Source organism: Cavia porcellus, unplaced genomic scaffold (genome assembly GCF_034190915.1).
Source record: "Cavia porcellus strain 051 isolate PalLab524CR breed Dunkin Hartley unplaced genomic scaffold, mCavPor4.1 scaffold_21, whole genome shotgun sequence".
NCBI lineage: Eukaryota > Metazoa > Chordata > Mammalia > Rodentia > Caviidae > Cavia > Cavia porcellus.
Window position 1 is genome coordinate 31280560 of NW_026947504.1, and position 25815 is coordinate 31306374.

A 25815-nucleotide genomic window follows, 5' to 3' on the forward strand; every position below is an offset into this window, starting at 1 on the left:
ATTTTAAGAACTCTACCTGCCTGTGTCTGCAGTAGGCAGAACTCTGGGCCCTGACCTCCCTCCCCTGGGGCTGGGGCTTTGTACCCCCCTCCCTGGACTGTGGGCAGAACCTGAGGTTTGCCCCCACCCACAGAAGGTGGTGAAATGAGGTAACAATTACACAGTGAAGGAATGTTTCACATGTAACGGAGATTCCAAATCAGTTGATTATGAGTTCATCAGGAGGGAGGTTGCTCTGGCTGGCCTTGACTCCCCAGACCTTAAAAATGGTTTCCCAAACCTTAAAAGGTTATAAACGTGCATGCACATATATCGCTGTGCATGACGTTTTCAGTTTTTCTGGGAAAATACCCAGGAGGGGAATAGATGGATTGAAAGAAACTTCCAATTCTTTTTTGAAGAATCTCTCTACTGATTTCCACAGTGGTTGCACTGGCCTACACTCCTACCAACAGTGGAGAAATGTTCCTTTTTCCCCACAGCCCCACTAATATTTGTTATCAGTTGACTTCTTGATGGCAGCTATTGTTTCTGGAGATGGAATCTCAGTGTTGTTTTAATTTGCATTTCTTGAATGACCAGTGATGTTGAGCATGTCTTCATGTATTTATGTACCATTTGTATTTCTTCATCTGAGAAGTGAGTGTTCATTTCAGATGTCCATTTTTGCATTGGGTCTTTGAATTTGGGGGGCTTGATGTTTTTCAGTTCTTTATATGTTCTAGATATGTCTTCTGTCAGAAACAGATGGCTAAAATTCTTTCCCATTCTGTGGGTTTTCTCTTCACTCTGCTGAAGACACCTCGAATGGCAAAGGCAATCCTGGGCAACAAAGGCAAGGTAGGAGGCATCGTAATCCCTGACCTGAAATTATACTACAAAGCAACTGTGATAAAATCAGCATGGAGTGGCAAAAAAAAAAAAAAAGACCTGAGGATCAGTGGAACAGAATAGAAGATGCAGACACAACTATGAAGACACTCAGCCACCTTATTTTTAAAAATGAACCCAACACCTTCACTGGTAGAAAGCCTCTGTAATAAATGGTGCTGGAAAAACTGGCTGTCCATATACTGAAGACTGAAACTAGACCCATGCCTGTCACCATGCACTAAGCTAAAGTCAAAATGGATAGTGATCTAAATATTAAAACAGAAACACTAAATCTACTGGAGGACAAAGTAGATAGGAATCTTGAAGACCTGGGTAAGCAGAGAACTCATGAACAAAACACAAACTACACAGAAAGTACTTCAAAGAATCAACAACTGGGATCCATCTTATTAAAATGTTTTTGTACTTCAATACTTAAGTTTTAACCTTTGTATTGTTGATAATGACATATTTTAAATAGCTGAGGGTGGAGCAGTAAGCTAATGGAATTGTAACCTTGTTTGTTGCTGGGTGTTTTAACTTCCGGCTCTGGAGGGTGAGTGGAGCTGGCTCTAGGGTTGTTTGTTCTGGTCCCAGCACAGCAGAGCAGTATACTGTGTCACCTGAGGTCCTCTGAAGTTTCAGCTACATCCAGGAATTACATTGTTGCATGTGGAGTACAGACTTCATCTGTCCTCTAATATCTCCCCCAGAACACTTCATGATAGCACCCCGTGATGTGATGTGTGCAGGCAGCCTGATCCCTCGCCCAGGAACTGGAGAGAGGCAGGGATGGTCCAAGCGAGCTCTCAGGCTGAGACTTGTCATTGTCCCGTCAGGCTTCATCTCCTTGGTGGTCTCACTAGCAGACAGGCTAAGCAGGGTTACATTTTCTAAGGCTGTTTCAGAAAAGAAAAAGGGAAGCGTAAGATGTTGAACATAGATTTCCCCGACTGAAAAAGTCAAATTAAACCAAACACAAAATCATTCCTACTAAAATGTTTTTGAGTATTAGTTGTTTTACAGATGACCTTTCCTAGCAAAATAGCCATTTTATTTTTAAAAATCTCACAGTAGGAGTCCTATGGAATATAGACTCTGGTGACAGTTAAAGACTGTTCTTGGAGATACCCATGCTCATCAGCTGACCTTGCCTCTCGTGGTCACCGAGCAGGGCACTGCGTGGTTCTGCACCTGTGCTGCCTGCTGTGATCTGATCCAGGCCTGGCTCTGCTGCGTTCCCTGAATCTGGCTGTAGTGTGTGTCCTGAGGAGAGCCAGCGTGTCCGCCATGGCAAGGAGGCCACTGAAAGGCTGTGCAACAGGCTAGACGCCTCAAAACAGAGGGCAGCGGGGTGTAATTCAGCTCAGAGACAGCAGATTCCAGCTTTGTGCACTTGCCTCTCTCATGCGATGCCCATCTGCACTGATCCGCCGCTGTCTGGCCCTCAGGAGGCCTGCACTGGGGCTGGGGTGGATCTGGACCTGCCACGTGACCAGCTGTCCCCTTTCCACCATCCATGGCCTCTGCAGAGAGGGCCACTGCTCTGCCACTGAATCCTTATGTTCTGTCTCGCCCGCCCATTTCTTTAAGTCATAGAAAGCAGATTTCTTAAAAATGACACTGTGCAGTTTTTACCAGTACTTTGGCATTTATTTAGAATTATTCATGTCTTTCTGAAAAGTGTTATAGTCTATCAGTGCTTTGCAGTCTAAAAATCAAATTGAAATTTGTGATTTACGTGTGACTCATCATAGAGAGAGATTAAAGCAGAGGTCACCAGACAGCAGAAACATGTGGGAACTGAATGGCACTTCCTTCCTAAAAAGACCACTTACCACTTTTAAGACTGAGTTTGGAGGAGGAAGATAAATGCAGAGAAGTTACAAGTACAGAGGCATTTCACTATCGCGCATATCAGTGATACAAATCCTATTAATATTGATGTCTACAGATACAAATAGCACTGTAGTGTGAATTCTAATCCTAGAGCTGCACCTTCGGATATTCCTATTTTCATAATTTTTGTGTGACTTAACTCCACTATAACAGAGGCAAAAGCCCACAGCCTCATCAACCATAGGCTCCTCCTGCGAGGAGCGCTATCATCGATTAGACCAGATCTGTGAGTCACATTCTTGTCGTTCCGAGCACCACCGTTACAACCAGTGTGGGGCCTCAAATGTAAATTTACTCACTCACATCCAGTAATATAAAATTGCTCACGTCTTCTGTTCACATGGTTGGGTTTTTCCACAAACGCTAATGAAGATAATATCTTGAAATTGTACCCCAAACTAATGTCATTGAGTTTAAGTTTGTTCAAAACAAACCTACTTCATAGATAACTGTAAAATAGTGGAAAGAACACAGCATCGGAGTCAGATTGGATAAGAATCGTGGTTTCAATTAGGATGACAATCAATCCATGATCCTTTTTTTTTTTTTTTTTTTTTTTGTCTTTTTCGTTTTTACCGGTACCAGGGATCGAACTCACGACTGCCTGCTTGCAAGGCAGGCACTTATTCTGCTGAGCTAAATCCCCAGCCCCTAATCCATGATCCTTTACTAGTGCAAACGCCCGTAAGACTTCAGAGCTGTTTGTGATTGTAGTTGGCCCTTATCTGCAGGTTGTGAATCTTTGGATAGAAAACCATCTGTGTCTTGGTTTAAAAAAAAGTTGTATCTGTACTGAACCTATAACGATATTTTCTCTTGTCTTTATTGCCTAAACAAAACAATGTTACAGTTGCATAGAATTTACAGTTCAAGTCATCTGGAGATGATTTAACTGATTGGGAGACACACACAGCCTCCACACAAAGGTTCAGGAAAATGGCCTGTGCCCTGGGTGGATTTGGGTATCCCCGGGGCAGGGTGGGGATCTCTGAGCCAGTCCACCAAGGTAACAAGTGACAGCTGTCTGTGTTTATAAAATGCTCAGTTTAAACTTGGCTCTAAATTATGAAGTCTCTTGACATTGTTCTTTTTCCAATATGAAACGTAGAAATACCTGCCATCCTGTTAAACTTCTTAGCATGCAGTGTTGACAGTTACACTCAGTCCAAGATGGCTCCATTTGTAAAATATGGATCTTGGTACAAATGGCTTAGGAGATGTAAATATGATGAGCCAAGAGTGAAAAAAATTACTAAAACGAGGACCTACTTTGTCAGTAATTACCACTGCCATCTGGTGCTAAGAGTTGAACTGGATACAGTTCTCACATGTGGAAGGCAAACTAATTTCAGATATTCTATTGCATTACAGAGAATTTCACAATTATAGTTCTCAAGAAGGCAAGATATGTAGAAGAGGGTAATTATCCACCTTATCTTAGCAAACAAGCATGTTAGGATCCTGAGCACATTTTCCTGTGCAGTTGTGCCATGATGCAGCTTACCACTTCTTAAAATTGCTCGTTCTATTTTCAGGCAGGGTCCCACTGTGTAGGACCTTGAACTTTCTTATGTAGTCCATACTGGGCTTAAACTCGTGGTGATCCTCCTTCCTCAGCCTCCTGAGTGCTGGGAATACAGGCGTGTGCCATCACACCCATCTTGAGTTTATCACTGGCAGTCATTAAGTAATATAAAATGTTCCAAAGACTAACCCATGAGCCTGGCTCAGTGCAGGTCCCACATCCTCCGAGAACCATTTTACAAATCCTCCAGTACACTTCAATCAGGCCTTATTCTAAGTCATCTGTTCTACATGTGTTATCTGTTTCTGTTAGAGAAATTTAAGGGCTCATAGAACTTTGTATTCTTTTGAATCCCCAGACATACCACACGTGTTGCACATAACTAGGTACCACCCAATGAATATTTTATGATTCTAAAACATTACAATAAATATAAATATTAATATAAACAATATATTAAAATGGCTTTCTTAAACATGTATATATGTATTCAATTAGCAATGACAAAGAAAAAAGCAACACAAAGTTAATATTAGGTTGGCACCAGAACAGTAGTATAGGATTTTCAGATAAATCGATGGATTCAGGATTGCTATAGAAATTCATAAATCAGTGGCCAATCAGTAACAGAAAAAAGTGTCCCACTCTGTAGCCATTAGATAAATACAAATCAAAACACTGAGATTCTTATCTTAGCCCCACCAGAATGACCATCATCGAAAATACAGAGAGCATGCTGGAGAGAATGGTAGAGGATCTGTCCTTCTGGTGGGCAGGTAAATCGGTGCCACCACCATGGAAATCAGCACAGAGGCCCCTCAGAAACCTACCATTAGAGCTACTGTTTGACCCAGTTACACCACTCCTTGGTACAGGCCAAAAGGAATTAAAGCTCCCTGTGAGGAGACCCCACACCCATGCCAATGGCAGTGTAATTCATGATAGCCAAGATAAGGAACCAGCTGCAGTGCTCAGCAACAGATGAAGGGATGAAGAAAGTATGGTTTACAGACACAGCAAAGTATCATTTGAGCATAAGGAATGCTATCTTGTCATTTGCAGGAAAATGGATGGTAATCGAGATCATTCTATTAAGTAAAATAAACCAAACTCAGAAAGACAATTGCCACATTTTCCTAGTATGTAGAATCTGAAAAGGAGAAGGAAAATTGAGCCAAGCAATCTTCAGAGGATGCACGACCATGATTTCTACAGGTGGCCCCTTCCTAATTTCTCTCTGGCCCTGTTCTCCTGCTGTTTCCCCACCTCCGTAAACTGAGTAACCCTGTTCCTCCACACCCTTCTGCCATGAGGTTTCTGCCTTGGGGGCCAAGTGACCGTGGACCGAGTCTCCTGAAACCATGAGCCGAATTAAGCATTCCTCCTTTAAATTGTGGGTATCAGATACTCTTTCTCAGTGAGAGAAGAGTTAACTAATACAGACGTGGTGAAATTGTTCTGTGTCCTGATTGTGGCTTTGGTCACACAAATCTGTGTATATATTAAAACTCATAGAACGGTATACTTCACAATGGCCTATTTTTATATATTTAAATTTTTTTAAAAAAGTAATAGAGGAAACGGGGAAACTCAGCTGGTGGCTGGGTAGAGTCTGCTCCCCATCCCGAGCCCGGGAGACTATGTTAAGATCATTGCTCCCAGAGCTTAAGGACTGCCCAGAGTCCAGCCATACTAGGCTGTACTCACTCCGCAGGTTTCAGGCCTGGCCAAGATAAGCCCAGTGATCTTCTGTGGAATCAGGAAACTCAGCTGGCAGCTGGGGTGAGTCTGTTCCCAATCCTGAGCCCCAGAATGCTGTATTAAGATCATTGTTCCCAGAGCTCAAGGACCCACCCATCAATTACAGGAGTTGAGGACAAGTGAAGTGAGTTCCAGAGCATTGGTCTTTGCCCAGGGAGAGCTTTAGCCCATTGTCCACAGTGGTTAGGTGCCTGCCCACCTACCTGGAACACTGAAGGTGGCACGGGAGGGCCTGAGGGCCTGACTGGACCATGCTCAGCAACCTCCATTCAGCCCCAGGAGCCTAGGGCGCAGGAGATAGTTTCCAACACATCCAAGGGAAGCCTTAGAAAAACACTTGAAACACAGAAATACAGGAAACTGACAAAGCAAAGACAAAAATGCAATCTCAAACCTCCAGCCCATCCCAAGAAAGCCTAGGAGCCATGTACATAGAAGAAAATATATGGCATATACCTGAAATACCTGAAATAAAAGCAACTGAAATAAAGAAGCAACTCCAGGCAGCTTTAAAGGAATTCAAACTAGAAATAATCTCCCAGGTAAAAGCAGAAATGATAAAAGTAATGAAAGAGATGCTGGACATATCTAGAGAAAATACAGTTAAAAAATTAGAGGAACAAAACAAAAAGAGAGAATCCTTGGATGAACAATTTAAGAAACAGAATACATGAAACATTCAAAGAGATATACAAGAAATCAAAAATTCCATCAAAAGTTGTCACAATTGACTCAATGAAAGTGAAGACAGAATTTCAGAACTCGAAGACAAGATTGCAGCTAATGAATAGGAAAGGAAAGATCTTTTGAAAAAGACAAGGAACCAGGAAATAACAAATCAACAGCTACAAGATGACGCAAAGAAAAACAAGTTAAGATTAATAGGGATAAATGAAAAAGGGAACAACACAAATGATATCAAAAGGCAATTAACAGAAGTCATAGCTGAAAATTTCCCAAACACAAGAATGGAAACTGACATTAGGATTAGGAAAGCATATAGAACTCCAAATAGCCATAACCAAAATAAACTACACCCAGGCATATAATAATCACCATCCCAGAAATCCAACCTAAGAATAGAATAGTAAAAGCTGTCAGAGAAGACTGATCATCTATAAAGGAAAGCCTATCAGAATCACAGCAGACTTTTCAACACAAACAATGAAGTCAAGAAGAGCATGGAGTGAAGTATTTCAGATCCTAAAGGAAAAGGATTTTCAACCAAGACTGATGTACCCTGAAAAACTGTCCTTCAAAATGGATGGAGAAATATGATACTTCCAAGACAAAGAACAGCTGAAGAATTTCATGAACACCAAGCCAACCCTGCAAAGAATACTGAAAGACAGTCTAGATACCCAGACAAAAAAACCACTAAGCAAGGCAGACAGTTAAACACAATGGAAAGATAAAGATGCAACAGCAGAAAGATAACATGACAACAGTAAGCCAATATGTAACAGTTATAACTGTTAATGTAAATGGTCTCAGTTCACCAATTAAATGAAACAGACTGGCAGAATGGATCAAGAAACAACATCCAAACATATGCTGTCTGCAAGAAACCCATCTAACCCAAAAGGAAAATCACAGACTGCAAGTCAAAGGATGGAAAATAATACTTCATGCAACAGGAACCGAAAAAAAAAGTAGGGGTAGCCATTCTGTTTGCACATAATATGAACTTCAAACCAAGAATGATCCTAAGAGATAAAGGAGGTCACTATGTACTGGTTAGGGGCAAACTTAGGAAGAGACAAATATCTTAAATATATATGCGCCAAATTTGGGAGCACCCAGCTATACAAAGCAAGTATTAGTAGAAATGAAAAACCAAATTAGCAATAACAGTTATAACAGGAGACCTTAACATACCTTTGACACCAAGGGACATATCAACCAGACAGAAAATCAGCAAAAACATAACAGAACGGAATCACACCTGTGAACAAATGAACTTGGTAGACATATACAGAGTGTTCCATCCAACAACATCAGAATATACATTGTTCTCAGCAGCACATGGGATATTCTCTAAAATAGACCATATACTAGCTCACAGAACATATTTAAATAAATGCAAAAGAATTGAAATTAACCCATGCATGTTATCAGATCATAGTGCCATGAAACTAGAAATTAACGATAAAAGAAACTGCAAAAACTCCACAAACACATGGAAATTGAATAATACACTCTTTTTTTTTTTATTTAAGAGGAAAAAGAGAAAAACACAAAACAAACCAAAGCGGCGTAAGGGTACACGCAATACAGAACTACAAAACAAAACAAAACAAAACAAAACAAAACAAAAAACCATAACAGTAAGAAATTACCTGCTAGTAGATTACACACTATTTTCTTGAAAATAGTTCCTCAAATCACAGTATCAAAGAACACAAGGTGGACATTCAAACAGGGAGACTGCAAACAGCTGTGTTCAATGTTCCAAAAACATTGATAAAGTCAGCTATTTAACACCCCCAAACACACTTGCTGTTATATCCGTTACAGCTCCTTTTCTTTTTTTTTTTCCCTCTCTTTTTTACAACAAAATTTACACCTCTTGGATTTTATTACTCCTTAGTGCTTATTACTTTCTTTGGGGGGGGGGAAGAATACAGTCAAATATGGCAAAACAAAGCTGTCAGTCAATACCAAGGATAGACGTAGCACATGGTGTAGAACAGAGTACAAGTTTATCCACAATGGTTATCAACGTTGTCCCTTGTTTCCTTAAAAAGAATTGTCTATCTTATTAGATATTATAAAGTTGGACAAAACAGTAGAGAACAAGACCAATAAAACTTAGGCATTGTAAACATTACAGGACTTCCAAAGAAGACAATAGTCAAACCAGAATGGGTATCTTAGTGAATCTTATTGACTTCAAAGTAGTTGCCTATGTCTTCAAACTTGATACTATCATATAGAATGGAACAGAGTCTAATCAGTCAAAACAAGATCGTGGGAGTACTACAGGACTTCAAAACAAGTTAATAGGAAATCAAAAAGAGTTACTATTTATATATCCTAATTTTTTTGAATTTTTTCTTTAATTAAGACAAACATAAGAAATGACTAAATAATTTTTTTTTGAAACAATAAGGGGGAGATTGAGATAAAACAGGACATAACAATGTAACAATAGAGGTCACAGCATGACTGTTTCAATAACCTAGTACTTCACCACCTTATAACCTGACTTAATAGTAGTTACCATAGTGTCTTTTTCCTTGAAATATTTGGGTAAGACTTCATATACTCTAGCTTCAAATATTTTCATATCAAGAAGCCCAGAATAAAGCCTTTCTAATTAATGAGTGAAAACTTTATAAGGCTTCAAGGCCACCTAATGGGGAATCATGATTACCACATATTTTTATATATTTGAATCATTACTTACATTAGGGAAACTATTCGGTATTCACACATGCGAGATTGATTTATTTCACTTATGAGTATGGTCTCAAGCTGTGCCCATTTATTGATAAATATCTCAATGTGATCCTTCTTTATAGCTGAATAATACTCCATTGTATAGAAATACCACAACTTTTTTATCCATTCCTCAGTTGATGGGCACTTGGGTTGTTTCCAAGATCTGGCGATTACAAATTGTGCTGCTATAAACATAGGTGCACATATATCACTGTGGTATGATGCTTTCAGTTCTTCTGGGAATATGCCTAGAAGTGGAATAGCTGGAATAAATGGGATTTCCAGTCCCAACTTTTTGAGAAATCTCCAGACAGATCTCCACAAAGGCTGTACCAGTCTACACTCCCACCAGCAGTGCAGGAGAGTTCCTTTTTCCCCACAGCCTCTCCAGCATTTGTTGTCGGTCTTCTTGATCCTGGCCATTCTTTCAGGAGTGAGATGGTATCTCAGTGTGGTTTTAATTTGCATTTCTCTAATGACCAATGATGATGAGCATTTTTTCATGTATTTATTTGCCATTTGCATTTCCTCATCTGAGAATTGCATATTCATCTCAGATGCCCATTTTTGGATTGGATCTTTGAATTTCGGAGGTCTGAGTTTCTTTAATTCTTTGTATGTTTTAGACAAGAGGCCCTTGTCTGAGAGAGAGTTCACTAAAATCTTTTCCCAGTTTGTGGGTTTTCTTTTCACTATGCTGGAGATTTCTTTTGACATGCAGAAACTTTTTAATAAGAAGTGGTCCCAGTTATTGATTCTGGGAAGTATTTCCCGTGCGGTTTGAGTCCTGTTCATGAATTCTTTACCTACTCCTATGTCTCCAAGGTTTCTACCTATTTTGTCTTCCAATAGATTTAGTGTTTCTGTTTTAATATTCAGATCTTTGACCCATTTACACTTTAATTTAGTACATGGTGATAGACATGGGTCTAGCTTTAGTTTTCGGCAAATGGAGAGCCAGTTTTTCCAGCACCATTTATTAAAGAGACTGTCGTTCTTCCAGTGAACCTGCTTGGCTCCTTTATCAAAAATAAGGTGGTTGAGTGTGTTCGTAGTTGTGGTTGTATCTTCTAATCTATTCCACTGATCTTCAGCTCTGTTTTGATTCCAATACCATGTTGATTTTACTACTGTTGCTTTGTAGTATAACTTCAAGTCAGGGATTGTGATGCCTCCTGCTTTGTCTTTGCTGCTTAGAATTGCCTTTGCGATTCTAGGTCTCTTCTGTTTACAGATGAAATTTAGGAGTGATTTCTCTAGATCTATAAGGTATGTTGATGGTATTTCTATTGGGATTGCATTGAATCTGTATAACAGTTTTGGGAGAATGGCCATTTTCACAATGTTTGTTCTTCCTATCCATGAGCAAGGGATGTCTTTCCATTTTCTGAGATCATCTTCAATTTCCTTTTTCAGTGTATTATAATTTTCACTGTATAAGTCTTTCACTTCTTTCGTAAGAGTAATTCCTAAATATTTCATTTTTTTGCTTGCTAATGTGAATAGTCCAGTTTCTCTTATTTCCCTCTCTGTAATTTTGTTGTTCGTGTATAGGAATGCTATTGATTTCTGAGTATTGATTTTGTATCCAGCCACATTACTGAATTTATTTATTGTATCTAAGAGTATTTCAATGGAGTTTAGGGGGTCTTCTATGTAGAGTATCATGTCATCTGCAAACAATGATAATTTAACTTCTTCTTTTCCTATCTTTACCTCTTTTATTTCTCTTTCTTGCCTAATTGCTCTGGCTAGTACTTCCAGTACTATATTAAATAGGAGTGGTGATAAAGGACATCCTTGTCTTGTACCCGATTTTAAAGTAAAGGCTTTCAATTTTTGGCCATTTAGTATGATGCTGGCTGTTGGTTTGTCATAAATGGCCTTTATTATATTGAGGTAAAAACTATTTATTCCAATTTTCTGTAAAGTTCTTATCATGAATAAGTGTTGGACCTTATCGAAGGCTTTTTCTGCATCTATAGAGATGATCATGTGATTCTTATTTTTGGCTTTATTGATATGGTGGATTACATTTATTGATTTGCGTATGTTGAACCATCCTTGCATTCCTGGGATGAATCCCACCTGGTCATGGTGTATAATCTTCTTGATGATTTGCTGGATCCTATTTGCCAATATTTTATTGAGGATTTTTGCATCTGTGTTCATTAGGGAGATCGGTCTATAGTTCTCTTTTATAGTTGGGTCTTTCTCAGGTTTTGGTACTAGAGTAATATTTGCTTCCAGGAATGACTTAGGAAGGATTGCTTCCCTTTCAATTTCATTGAATAGTTTGAGGAGTGTCGGCATTAGGTCTTCTTTATATTTCTTGTAGAATTCTGCAGTGAATCCATCTGGGCCTGGGCTCTTCTTGGTGGGCAAGGACCCAATTACATTCTCAATTTCATTAGCAGAGATTGGGTTATTCAACAGTTTTATATCCTCTTGATCTAGCTTTGGTACTTCATATGCTTCTAAGAATCTGTCTATTTCTTCTGTGTTATCAAACTTTTGAGAGTAGAGGTTTTCGAAATAGGTGTTGATGATCCTCTGTATTTCTATTGGGTCTGTAGTGATTTCTCCTTTTTCATTTCTTATTGCATGAATTTGAGCTTTTTCTTTCCTTTTTTTAATAAGGTTGGCTAGGGGCTTATCGATTTTATTTATTCTTTCAAAGAACCAACTCTTTGATTCGTTGATTCTTTGGATTGTTTTCTTAGTCTCTATTGCATTGATTTCTGCTCTGATTCTTATAATTTCCTCTCTTCTTTTGGCTTTGGGCTTGACTTGCTCTTCTTTTTCTAGCTGTTTGAGGTGTAGCATCAAGTTATTTACTTGTATTCGTTCTGTTTTCCTGATGTGGGAACTCAGTGCAATAAATTTTCCTCTCAGAACGGCTTTCATTGCATCCCACAGATTCCGGTAAGTTGTATCTGCATTTTCATTTTCTTTTAGGTATTGTTTAATTTCTTCTTTAATTTCTTCTGTGACCCACTGATTACTCAAGAGTGTGTTATTTAGTTTCCATGGTTTGCGGAATTTTTGCAGTATCCTTTGTCATTAATTTCTAATTTCAGAGAGCTATGATCCGATAATATGCAAGGGATGATTTCAACTCTTTTGCATTTGCTTAAATATGTTCTGTGAGCTAATATATGGTCTATTTTAGAAAATGATCCATGTACTGCTGAGAAGAATGTGTATTCTGATGTTGTTGGGTGGAACATTCTGTATATGTCTACCAAACCCATTTGTTCACAGGTGTGATTCAGTTCTGTTATTTCTTTGCTCATTTTCTGTCTGGTTGATCTGTCCCTTGGTGTCAGTGGTGTATTAAGGTCTCCTGTTACAATTGTGTTACTGATAATTTGAGTTTTCATTTCTGTTAATAATTGTTTTATATAACTGGGTGCTCTGGAGTTTGGTGCGTATATATTTAAGATAGTTATCTCTTCCTCTTGGAGTTTTCCCCTTACGAGTATGTAGTGACCTTCTTTGTCCTTTATGGTCATTGTTGGTTTAAAGTTCACGTTGTCTGCAAACAGAATGGCTACTCCTGCCTTTTTTTGGATTCCTGCTGCATGAAGAATTGTTTTCCATCCTTTGACTTTCAGTCTGTGAGTATCTTTCTGGGTTAGATGGGTTTCCTGTAAACAGCATATGGTTGGATTTTGTTTCTTGATCCATTCTGCTAGTCTGTTTCTTTTGATTGGTGCATTGAGACCATTTACATTAATGGTTATTACTGTTAAATGCTGGTTAATTGTAGGAATGTTATCTCTCTACTGTTGCATCTTTATCTTTCGGTTCTGTTTAATTATTTGCTTTGCTTAGTGGTTTTTTCCTTTGTGTATCTAAACTGTCTTTCAATATTTTTTGCAGGGTTGGTTTGGTGTTCATGAAGTTCTTCAGCTGTTCTTTGTCATGGAAGTATCGTATTGCACCATCTATTTTGAATGATAGTTTTGCAGGATATATCAGTCTTGGTTGGAAATCATTTTGCTTTAGGATCTGGAATACTTCACTCCATGCTCTTCTTGACTTTATCGTTTGTGCTGAGAAGTCTGCTGTGATTCTGATAGGTTTTCCTTTATAAGTGATTTGTCTTTTCTCTCTGACAGCTTTTAATAATCTATTCTTGTGTTGGATTTCTGGGATTGTGACTATTATATGTCTGGGTGTAGTTTTATTTTGGTTATGACTGTTTGGAGTTCTATATGCATCACTGATCCTGATGTCAGTTTCTGATCTCATGCTTGGGAAATTTTCAGCTATTACTTCTCTAAATATCCTCCTGACATCCTTCATGTTGTCTCCCTCTCTTTCATTAATCCCTATCATTCTTATGTTATTCTTCTTTGCATCGTCTTGCAGTTGTTGAATTGTTGTTTCCTGGTTCCTTGTTATTTTCAAAAGATCTTTCCTTTCCTGTTCACTAGCTGCAATCTTGTCTTCAAGGTCTGAAATTCTATCTTCACTTTCATTAAGGCAGTTTTTACAACTTTCAGTGGAGTTTTTTATTTCCTGTATATCTCTGTGCATCTGCATTATGTATTCTGTTTGTTTCTTATATTGCTCGTCTAGGGATTCTATCTTTTTGTTTAGTTCCTCCAATTTTTTATCTGTGTTTTCTTTAGATATATTTAGAATCTCTTTCATTTCTTTTATCATTTCTTCTTTTATCTGGGAGATTATTTCGAGTTTGAATTTCTTTAAAGCTTCCTGGAGTTGCTTGTCAATTTCAGTGGCTATTGTGTCCGATATATGAGGTGGATGGGATATATTTTCTTCTATATACATCGCTCCTAGGGTTTCTTGAGATGGGCTGGAGGTTTGAGGTTGTAATTTGGTCTTTCGTTTTGTCATTTTCCTATATTTCTGTGTTTCAAGTGTTACTTGAAAGCTTCCTCAGGATCTGTTGAAAATCCCCTTCTATGTTTGGAGCTACTGGGACTCTGGCGCCACGCTACTCCAAGCCATTAGGCCTACAGAACCAGTGGCCCTCCTCTGCCTGCTCAGAACTCCGCAGTTCCAGACAAGCTGGGCCTCAGGGACACTGTGCGCCCACCTGCCCCTTGGAAGCTCCACAGTTCTTCAATCGCAGCCGGGTTAGGGTACTCACAACAGGCCGCAGTGCTTCAGGAACCTGTGGACCCTCCCTGGTTGCAGAGATATCCACAGTCCTCCAGACACGCAGAGAGGCCAGTGAGGGCACCCCAGATCTGCCCAGCTCCTCCTATGCAGACCTGTGGCCAGGCGCGGCAGCTAAACAGGCTGGGCTAGGCTGGTAGTGTGGGCCAGCCCACCTATTGGGAGCTCAGCAGGTCTCCAAATGAAGCCGGGAATGGGGAGGCTGATGTAGAAGCCTTATACCCACCTCTCTCCTTCACTGCACCTGGAAGCCTGAGGGAACTCCAGCAGTCTGGGCGCAGAAATCCAGAGTCCTCCAGACACGCAGAGAGGCCAGTGAGGGCACCCCAGATCTGCCCAGCTCCTCCTCTGCAGACCTGTGGCCAGGGCGGCAGCTAAACAGGCTGGGCTAGGCTGGTAGTGTGGGCCAGCCCACCTATCGGGAGCTCAGCAGGTCTCCAAATGAAGCCGGGAATGGGGAGGCTGATGTGGAAGCCTCAAACCCACCTCTCTCCTTCACTGCACCTGGAAGCCTGAGGGAACTCCAGCAGTCTGGGCGCAGAAATCCAGAGTCCTCCAGACATGCAGAGAGGCCAGTGAGGGCACCCCAGATCTGCCCAGCTCCTCCTCTGCAGACCTGTGGCCAGGCGCGGCAGCTAAACAGGCTGGGCTAGGCTGGTAGTGTGGGCCAGCCCACCTATTGGGAGCTCAGCAGGTCTCCAAATGAAGCCGGGAATGGGGAGGCTGATGTGGAAGCCTTAAACCCACCTCTCTCCTTCACTGCACCTGGAAGCCTGAGGGAACTCCAGCAGTCTGGGCGCAGAAATCCAGAGTCCTCCAGACACGCAGAGAGGCCAGTGAGGGCACCCCAGATCTGCCCAGCTCCTCCTATGCAGACCTGTGGCCAGGGCGGCAGCTAAACAGGCTGGGCTAGGCTGGTAGTGTGGGCCAGCCCACCTATCGGGAGCTCAGCAGGTCTCCAAATGAAGCCGGGAATGGGGAGGCTGATGTGGAAGCCTTAAACCCACCTCTCTCCTTCACTGCACCTGGAAGCCTGAGGGAACTCCAGCAGTCTGGGCGCAGAAATCCAGAGTCCTCCAGACACGCAGAGAGGCCAGTGAGGGCACCCCAGATCTGCCCAGCTCCTCCTCTGCAGACCTGTGGCCAGGCGCGCGAATAATACACTCTTGAGCAATCAGTGGGTCACAGAGGAAGTTAAAGAAGAAATTAATACCTACAAGCAAATGAAAATACAAATACAACTTACTAGAATCTGTGGGATGCAATGAAAGCAGTCCACAGAGGAAAATTTATTGCACTGAGTTCCCATGTCAGGAAAACAGAATGAATACAAACAAACAACCTGTTGCTAGACCTCAAATATCAAGAAAAAGAAGAGCAAGTCAATCCCAAAGCCAAAAAAGGGGAGGAAATTATAAAAACCAGAGCAAAAATTAAGAGAGACTAAGAAAACAATCCAAAAAAATCAATGAATCAAAGAGTTGGTTCTTTGAAAGAATAAATAAAATTGATAAGCCCCTAGCCAACCTTATTTTAAAAAGGAGAGAAAAAGCTCAAATTCATGTAATAAGGGATGAAAAAGGTGAAATCACTATAGAATCTATGGAAATACAGAAGATCTTCAACACCTATTTAAAAAACCTCTACTCTCATAGGTTTGATAACACAGAAGACATGGACAGATCCCTAGAAACATGTGAACTACCAAAGCTGGGTCAAGAAGATGTAAAACTGCTGAAATAACCCAATTTCTATTAATGAAATTGAAAACGTAATTAAGTCCCTACCTACAAAGAAGAGCCTATGCCCAGACGGATTCACTGTGGAATTCTAACAAGAAATACAAAGAAGACTTAATGCTGACACTCCTCAAACTCCTCAATGAAATTGAAAGGGAAGAAATTCTTACTAAGTTATTCCTGAAAGCAAATATTACTGTAGTGCCAAAACCTGAGAAAGACCCAACTAAAAAAGAGAACTACAGGCCAATCTCCCTAATGAACACAGATGCAAAAATTCTCAGTAAAATTGGCAAACAGGATGCAGCACATCATCAATATTATACAGCCCGACCAAGTGGGATTCATCCCAGGCATGCAGGGATAGTAGTAATTCAATAAGTGTAACCCATCATATCAACAAATCCAAAAGTAAGAATCACATGATCATCTGTATAGATGCAGAAAAAGCTTTTGATAAGGTCCAACACTCATTCATTCTAAGAGGCTTATAGAAAAATGGAATAGATGGTCTTTACCTCAATATGATAAAGGCCATCTATGACAAATCCACAGCCAACCTCATATTAAATGGCCAAAAACTGAAGGCCTTTACCTTAAAATCAAGCACAAGACAAGGATGTCCCTTATCACTGCTCCTACTTAACATACTACTGGAACTATTAGCCAGAGCAGTAATACAAGAGAGAGAAATAAAAGGGGTAAAGATAGAAAAGAAAAAGTTAAATTATCATTGTTTGCAGATGACATGATACTCTACATAGAAGACCCCCAAAACTCCATTGAAAGACTCCTAGATATAATAAATAAATTCAGCAATGTAGCTGGATACAAAATCAATACTCAAAAATCAATAGCATTTCTATACACTAACAACAGACTAACAGAAAAGAATCCACATCCTTCACACTAACATCCAAAAAAATGAAATACTTAGGAATTAACCTCACAAAAGAAGTAAAAGATCTATACAAGGAAAATTATAATACCCTGAAAAAGAAATTGAAGAGGATCTCAGAAAATGGAAAGACATTTCTTGCTCATGGAAAAGAAGAATAAATATCGTAAAATGGCCATTCTCCCAAAAATGTTATGCAGATTCAATGCAGTCCCAATGAAAATAGCATCAATATACCACATAGATCTAGAGAAGTCACTTCTAAAATTCATCTGGAACCAAAAAAGACCTAGAATAACAAAGGAAATTCTAAGCAGCAAAGGCAAGGCAGGAGGCATGACAATCCTGACCTGAGGTTATGCTACAAAGCAAGTGTAATAAAATCAACATGGTACTGGAATCAAACCAGAGCTGAAGATCAATGGAATAGAAGCTACAACCACAACTACAAACACACTCAACCACCTTATCTTTGATAAAGGGACCAAACATGTTCACTGGAAGAACGACAGTCTCTTTAATAAATGGTGCTGGAAAAACTGGCTCTCCATATGTCAAAAAGTAAAACTAGACCCATGCCTATCATCATGTACTAAACTAAAATCTAAATGGATCAAAGATCTGAATATTAAAACAGAAACACTAAATCTATTTTAAGACAAATTGGTTAGAAACCTTGAAGACATAGGAGTAGGTAGAGAATTCATGAACAGGACTCAAACCTCATGGGAAATACTTTCCAGAATCAATAACTGGGACCACCTCTTATTAAAATAAGTTTCTGCATGTCAAAAGAAATATCTAGCACAGTGAAAAGAAAACCCACAAACTGGGAAAAAATCTTAGTGAACTCTCCCTCAGACAAAGGACTTCTGTCTAAAACACATAAAGAATTAAAAAAAATCAGACCCCCAAAATTCAAAGACCCAATCCAAAAATGGGCATCTGAGATGAATACACAGTTCTCAGATGAAGAAATACAAATGGCAAACAAATACATGAAAAAATGTTCATCATCATTACTCATTAGAGAAATGCAAATTAAAACCACACTGAGATTCCATCTCACTCCAGAAAGAATGGCCAGGATCAAGAACACTACCAACAACAAATGCTGGAGAGGCTGTGGGGAAAAAGGAACTCTCCTGCACTCTTGGTGGGAGTGTAGACTGGTGCAGCCATTGTGGAGGTCAGTCTGGAGATTTCTCAAAAAGCTGGGATTGGAAGTCCCATTTGTTCCAGCTATTCCACTTTTAGGCATATTCCCAGAAGAACTGAAAACATTATACAACGTGATATATGGGCACCCATGTTTATAGCAGCACAATTTATAATAGCCAGATCTTGGAAATAACCTAAGTGTCCATCAACTGAGGAATGGATAAAAAAGCTGAGGCATTTTTATACAATGAGTACTTCTCAGCTCACTGAAAGAATGATCACATTGAGATATTTATAAGTAAATGGACACAACAGACCATACTCATAAGCGAAATAAATCAAACTCACATGTATATATACCGTATAGTATCCCTAGTGTAAGAAATGATAAGAGTACATAAGAGTTTGTAGTAATCATGATTCCCCATTACATTGCTCTGAAGCCTTATAATATCTGCATTCATTAGTTGGAATGCTTTTATCCTAGTTTGTTTGATTTTATTATCTGTGATAGTATAAACAGCTATTTTAAAGAAAAGAAGACATTACAATAGCCAGAGCTGATTTAGTATCATCTTACTCTCAAGTACTACTATGCTTTTTTCTGTTTTGTTTTCTGTTGCCTTTGGTTCTATCCTGTTATATCTTACTGGATATTATTATGTGTGATAGTATTAACAAATTTTCTATGGAAAATGGAGATAATATAGTAGCCATTGTTCATTCTCTGTTATTTGGTTCTGAAAGCCCTGTAATGCTTTCATTCTCTTGAGTGGATTTATACTGTTTTGTTATGCTTGATACTATCATAAATGAAGCTATGCTCAATCATTTCAAAGAGACATGGTGGTAGTTACTGTTAATTTTGGATTATCTTGTGGTAAAATTCTGTTACTTGCATTGTTCTGATCTGATCTGCTTTGTTATGTCCTCTTTTGTCTTAATCTCTTTAAAATAAAAAAATAGCAATAGAGGGCTGGGGATGTTGCTGTGTGACACAGCACCTGCCTGTCAGGCGTGAGATCATGAGTTCAGTCCCTGGCACCAAAAAAAGACAGTAATGGTTAGAGTTTCCTTTTTTAAGTATGATTGTGGAAGCTTTAATGTTTGTTGTAAAATGATTCTTTAACTCTTGTATGTATCTGCCAAATAGTTCTTTGTATTTACACACAAAAAAAAATTAAGGAGGAATACAACTAAAGTTTTAAATAAGGCATTTAGGAAAAATAGCAAAAAAGTATAAGAAAATGTCTGTAAATACATGCATAATTTAGATCAATACTAAGAAAAATGAAACAAGACAATGAAATACTCTTATGTCTCATTTTTTTAAAGACAGGAATGGGTCACTTGCTTGTGACAAAAGATGGACTTCGCCTAGAAGGAGAATCAGAATTTTTGTTCCCGTTGTATGCCAAAGTAATACACTCCAGACTGGTAAGAAAGAGATTAAAGACCTAAATACCCTGTGCTTCATGAACAATAATGATTACAGAAATCCAGTAGCTTGAAAAGAGATTTTTAGAGGGCATACATACCTGTATGTGGGTGGGTGGCGTGCTTTTAATAAAAACTATCATGCTAGGGAATTCACCTCTGATAATACATTCTGTAAAAAGTTTATTAAGTAATCACGTGTTTTAGATCTGAATTTGGTGCCCTTATTATTATAGACCTTAATGAACTAAAGATTTAAGAAGTAAACATTTTTTCCCAAAAACAATTTAAACTTCCTTTCATTTGGTAAGTGGCTTAATTAGACTTGTTTCAGGGCATTAAAACCTATCTGAAGAAATTAGTTTCACAATAGTATGTCTGTATTCGTTATGGTAATTACAGACTATGATCCTACAGAAGTCTCCATAAGTAGATCCAATTTCACCATTAAGTAATTGTGAGACTTTAAAAGTAGATCAAGCTGGACTCTGGAGAACATGGCGGACAGACAACAGCAGCTACTGAACGCTCTCTAAAGGCTCGGCTCAGAGGCCAGGAATGATGCGGACTAAGGAGATACGAACCAGTAGAGATATGCTCTGCTGACTCAGGAACGAACTGGGCTGAGAGAATCCAACTTGGAATACAGTCCTGGCGCTAAAATAGGAACAGAAAAATCTCGGTGTGGAGGCTCGACTCCGCGCCATTGGAAACCGCGGCTTGGATTTCCCGCCGCGCGGCGGCCGGCTACCTCCACAGCGGCTCAGCAAGGAGAGACGCGACCCCCGAGCTCTGGGAACGGGCGTCTGGGAACGGTCTCGGAAACGCGACGGGCAGGAAGGAAGGCTGACTGGTGGCGAGGTGAGCGAGGAACTGACTCCCTACCGCAGTCTGACTCCAGCGGAGGATTTTCTGGGCGCGGGCAGTCCTGTAAGAGCAGGGCGCGGTGGCAACTGCAGCCGCGCATTTCCCTCTCGGACGGGATTGGTGAAAGGTGCCTGGCCGGAGGGACGCTGCTCGCGGACTCCCTAGGCTGGCCTAGCCCAGATCCCAGAGCCTGACGGTGGCCCGGAGGAGCGACCGACTTCCGCGTAGGCTGCCTCCTCCGCAACTCCCTGGGGCGCAGCGGTGAGCTGGAACAACTAGCCAGCGCAATTCGATCAAGCTGTAGCTGACAGGCAGGGAAGCCGGGCCTCCTGTGTAAGATTACATTTTATAAGGAACAGAAAATATGGGGAAGGGAAGCAACAAAAAAGGCTCCTCGACCCCCAATCCTGAGAATCAGGCAATAGTGGACACTGTACCAATATACATTAAGCGCCATTTAGAGAGCCTCATAGACCAATTCAGGAATGAAGTTATCAATGACCTGAAGCTAGAAGTATGCAGAATAGTTAGAGAAATGCTAAGCACCACCCAGGAAAAAGCAGATGGTGGAGTGGAAGAACAGAAAAAGAGGGGAGAATTGCTTGATGGAGAAAACAGAGAAAGCATTGAGTATGTGAAGCAGGTGCAAAGGGACTATCAAGAAATCAAGAAGTATACCCAAGACTGGCATAACAGCTTGAAAGAAACTAAGGACAGACTATCTGAATTGGAGGGCAGACTTGAAACATGGGAGAATGAAATGAAAAACTTCTTAAAAATAACAAAGAAACACACAGCAATAATACAAAGACAAGAAGATGATAAGAGGAGCCATAACTTAAGGATTAAGAACATAAAAGAAGAAGTAGGGACACAAACAAGTGAACTACAAAAGCTACTAACAGAAATAATCCAGGAGAATTTTCCTAATTTAGCAAAAGGTAAAGATACTCAAATGTATGAGGCATACAGGACCCCTGCTACCTACAACCCTAACAGAGAAACACCCAGGCATATAATAATAAAAATTCCAGAAATTCAATACAAGAACAGAATATTAAAAGCTGTAAGAGACAAGAAACAGATCACTTACAAGGGAAGACCCATCAAAATTACAGCAGATTTCTCTTCACAAACCATCAAATCACGAAGAGCATGGGGAGAAATAATTCAAGCTTTGAAAGATAATAATCTACAGCCAAGATTGAGATATCCTGCACAACTGTCCCTGGAAATTGATGGAAAAACAAGGTGCTTCCAAGATAAAGAGGAACTGGGGGAATTTGCAACCACCAATCCAACCCTACAGAAAGTATTGCAGGATATTCTAAAAAAAGAAAAATACAAAGAACCCAGAAATAGGGGCGGGGAGGCCACAACGAATAGAGCAGAGACCAAAACGAAGAAGACAAACTGACAGCTACTGACAGAAAAAGAGCTCAACAGAAATGAGACAGAGAAGATTGGATGATAGGAACAGCTTTTTTTGGAGAAAATGACATCTTAATAGGTAATGCTGATTTAGTACCATCTTGTTTTGAAGTCTCATCTAGCTTTTGTTCTTCTGTCTCCAATGGTCTGAACAGGTTGTATCTTATTGGATTTTACTATGTATGATAGTATAAGAAAAAACCTTTTAAAGACAAGGAGATTATACAGAGACCATTGTTCATTTTCTGTTAGTCGATTCTAAATACTCTATAATGCTGTTATTCTCTTAAATGGATTTACATTGTTTTGATATACTTAATGCTACAGTATATGAAGTTGTACTCAAGGACTTCAGGGAGGGAGTCAATATGGTAACTATTTTTGGGTCAGGATTAGCTGGTGGTGAAACACTATTCTGCTTAAATGGTTATGTTTTGATCTGCCCTGTTTTGCTGTTATGCCCTCTTTTTTTCTCAATCTCCACTCCATTATTTACTTTTTTATTTTTACCCATTTAATTACAGGGAAAAATATAGCAGGATATAATATAGTAACCCACTTTGACTTTCTATTATCTCGATTTGAAGCCCTGTATTACTCTCACCATCTTGTTTTTGACTGAGGTTCCTATATTCTGTTTTGCTGGATAGTATCAGGTTCGAAAGTTTAGGCATCAGCTGAGAAGATAATGAGATTCATTATAACACCCATTCTCGTTGACTTTTATCTACTTTTGAAGACCTACAATGTCTCCAATGTTTTGGTTTTGTCGGTTTTATTCTTTACGGTTTTGTTCAATTGTATTACAACTAATGATATAGGCAATTCTATTAGAAATAGCGGGAGGCATTAGGGTAACCATTGTTGATCACCTTGTATTATGTTTTTATATTATCTATTATGTCCACCCTTTTGACTTGACCGATTCTGTTCTGTTATGTCACATTTGGTTTTACTCTCTTCCAAAAAAGCAACAAGAACCGTGGGAGCAATGAAACCCAAAATGTGTAATAGTCACTGTACAAAAGAGAGGAAAAGAAAGTGCTCTAAACTATATAACTGCATGTATATTTAAAAGTATAAGATAGAAAATGATATCACAGAGTTTTATTGGATCATTGAACAGAACTGTTTGCAGTATCATTGGTGGAATGTCCACTCTACAAGCTTTAATTTTGTGACTTGAACAATTATTTCTAAGATGGCAATATGTAATCCATTAACTAGTGATTTCCTACTGCGCATTTTTTTATTCTGTAAATCTGTATAACTTGTACCCCTTCACTGTTTTTTTTTCTTTCTTTTCTTTTCTCCTTAAATAAAAATTAAAAAAAAAATAAAAATAAAAAATAAAAGTAGATCAACATTTTCTTCATTTAATTCCATAGAAGTTATCAAAAAGAATAGCCCAAATAAAGCCAAACACATTTTAATGTTTAATTTTTCTTATACAATATTGTGAACATGATCTATAAATGGCATTTCCCTTCCCAAAAAGTTAACTGTATCCAGTTATAATTTACCAATTAATTTGAAGAGTGTATCCTTTACTTTTCTTCAGCATTTCCAAATGTGATCATCTACTTTAACATCGCATGCCTGGTGAGGCTATACAGCTTCCATAGGAAAATTAGCAGTGAAACAAAACTTCCTACTAAGAAACACCAGGTTCTGTTAAATAAGGAAAGCGCACTCCTAAATTAGACATTGGAGCATGCAGCTCGGCTGCAACATAAACTTAATGTAAAAAACTGAGAGAGATCCAGAGAATACAAAGCTTGTAGATACTTTTGTACATGTCTGTAGTTTATGTCTTCTAGGAATATCTTATTGGTCAATTCGTGACTCAGCTGTTTCCAATCATAGACTTACAATAATCACAAAGGTATTGTAGAGGGTTAAGTAACCCTGTCATACAGGTACGTAGGAACTTAACACAAGCTTTTGTAAAAAGGGAAGGCAGACATAAAGCATTCAAATATTAAAATTTAGCCTTTTTCTTCATGAGATGTGTTGACTGACCTCTTGTCATACCTTGGAAGAAATCAGAGAGTAAAGTGTCGTTGTGATTGAAATCAGGCGACTAGACCATAACAAATAATATTCTGGAGTTAATTTTATCAAGCTCTTGTATCTCTGGTACACTTTTTAAAAAATAAGGAGCAAACTTACAAAAATATTTCAGATAGCCACACATTAAAGTCTTACAATGTGGCACTAATAGGTAAGTCAATCTACAATGAAATGACAGAAATACTTGGAATATTATGTGGTAATACAGCTGCACAAAATTTTGTAACTAAAATGGCTTTTGAACAATAGAAGTTACTGAACAAAATCATGCCCGTTAACTTCTTTAAGCACAGTTACATTAGTCATAAGTTTTTTTCAAAGGCAAGTTTAGGAAACAGTTTTCCAGAAAATTGCAGGGAAAACAAATCTGCAAAATTTGACACATTATTCACCTATCTATACTTCTGGGCTAACAGAATTTTTATCATAAATATAATTAAACATAGTGCTCTGATCTTTAAAATCTGATTACTCAGTAACCCCTCAAAAATGCACAAGAGCCTGTACTGATTTGTGATTTAAATCCATCCACCCTGACCTCAGTCCACATCCATGACAGTTATTTCTGATGAAACACGAGGACCGTCGAGGTGGAACAACCCTTCTTCTAAGTGGTTACAACCAAAAGAGTTTGAGACTTTTCAGTTTTTGGATGTTTGAATATATATAATGTGATATTTTGGAAATGGCACCAAAGTCTAGACAAGAAATTCCACTCGTGTTTCCAGTATACCTTATTCACATCGCCAGAAGGGGAATATAGTGTTTGTAGTACTTAAGCATTTATCTGTGAACTATCGAATAAAGTCAAGTGTGAAACTTTCCACTTGTGACATCAAGTCAGTGCTCAAAAAGTTGCAGGTTTTGGAGCATTGGAGGTTTTAGATTTTCAGATTCAGATTCTCAATCTGTATGTTTAAAAAATGTAGAAGTGGGCTGGGGATGGTGATACACACCTGTGATAACAGTACTGGAGAGGTCGAGGGAGGAGAATCACTGTGGGTTCAAGGCCAGCCTGGGCTGCATAGTGAGACCTTGCCTCCAAAGGAAGGAAGGAAGGAAGGAAGGAAGGAAGGAAGGAAGTAAGGAAGGAAGGAAGGAAGGAAGGAAGGAAGGAAGGAAGGGAGGGAGGGAGGGAGGGAGGGGAAGGGAAGTTGGATGTAGGGAGGGAGGGGAGGAAAGAAAGAGAGAGAAAGAAAGAAAACAGGAGAAGAAAAGAAAAAGAAAATAAAGGGAAAGAACCATGATCAAAAAATGAAATAGCACAGAAACACATGATCGCAACACTTTACTTGAAGTGATGATCTTTGTGGTTCACAGCCCTGAAAAGAACCCAGGGTAATTTGCACCCAAAGCCAAAATGTCACCTGCGTGGATGGCGCTCCAGCCAGACCCGTGGACTGGCCAGTGATGAAGGCAGCAAGCGGCTTGGTTGCTGTCTGCACAAGCTTGAGCCCAGCCACATATGAGGGGACAGAGAAGATGACAGGTTAGGACCAGCACACCCGAGGACAGAAGCCTGCAGACCCCGTTGTAAGCCTGAGGGGCCTTAG

The 25815-nt window shown here is 39.4% G+C and overlaps 1 protein-coding gene across 6 annotated transcripts in view; it reads left to right on the plus strand.

Moving 5' to 3' along the window:
- Window positions 1–25815, plus strand: part of Sgcg (sarcoglycan gamma) — a 124302-nt gene that overhangs the window by 50961 nt on the left and 47526 nt on the right. For all 6 annotated transcript variants that reach the window (XM_063232514.1, XM_003477395.5, XM_013140961.3 and 3 more), the window contains one exon: window positions 19790–19891. In XM_063232514.1, coding sequence (XP_063088584.1) covers window positions 19790–19891 — 102 coding nt within the window. The remainder of the gene's footprint in view (window positions 1–19789; window positions 19892–25815) is intronic.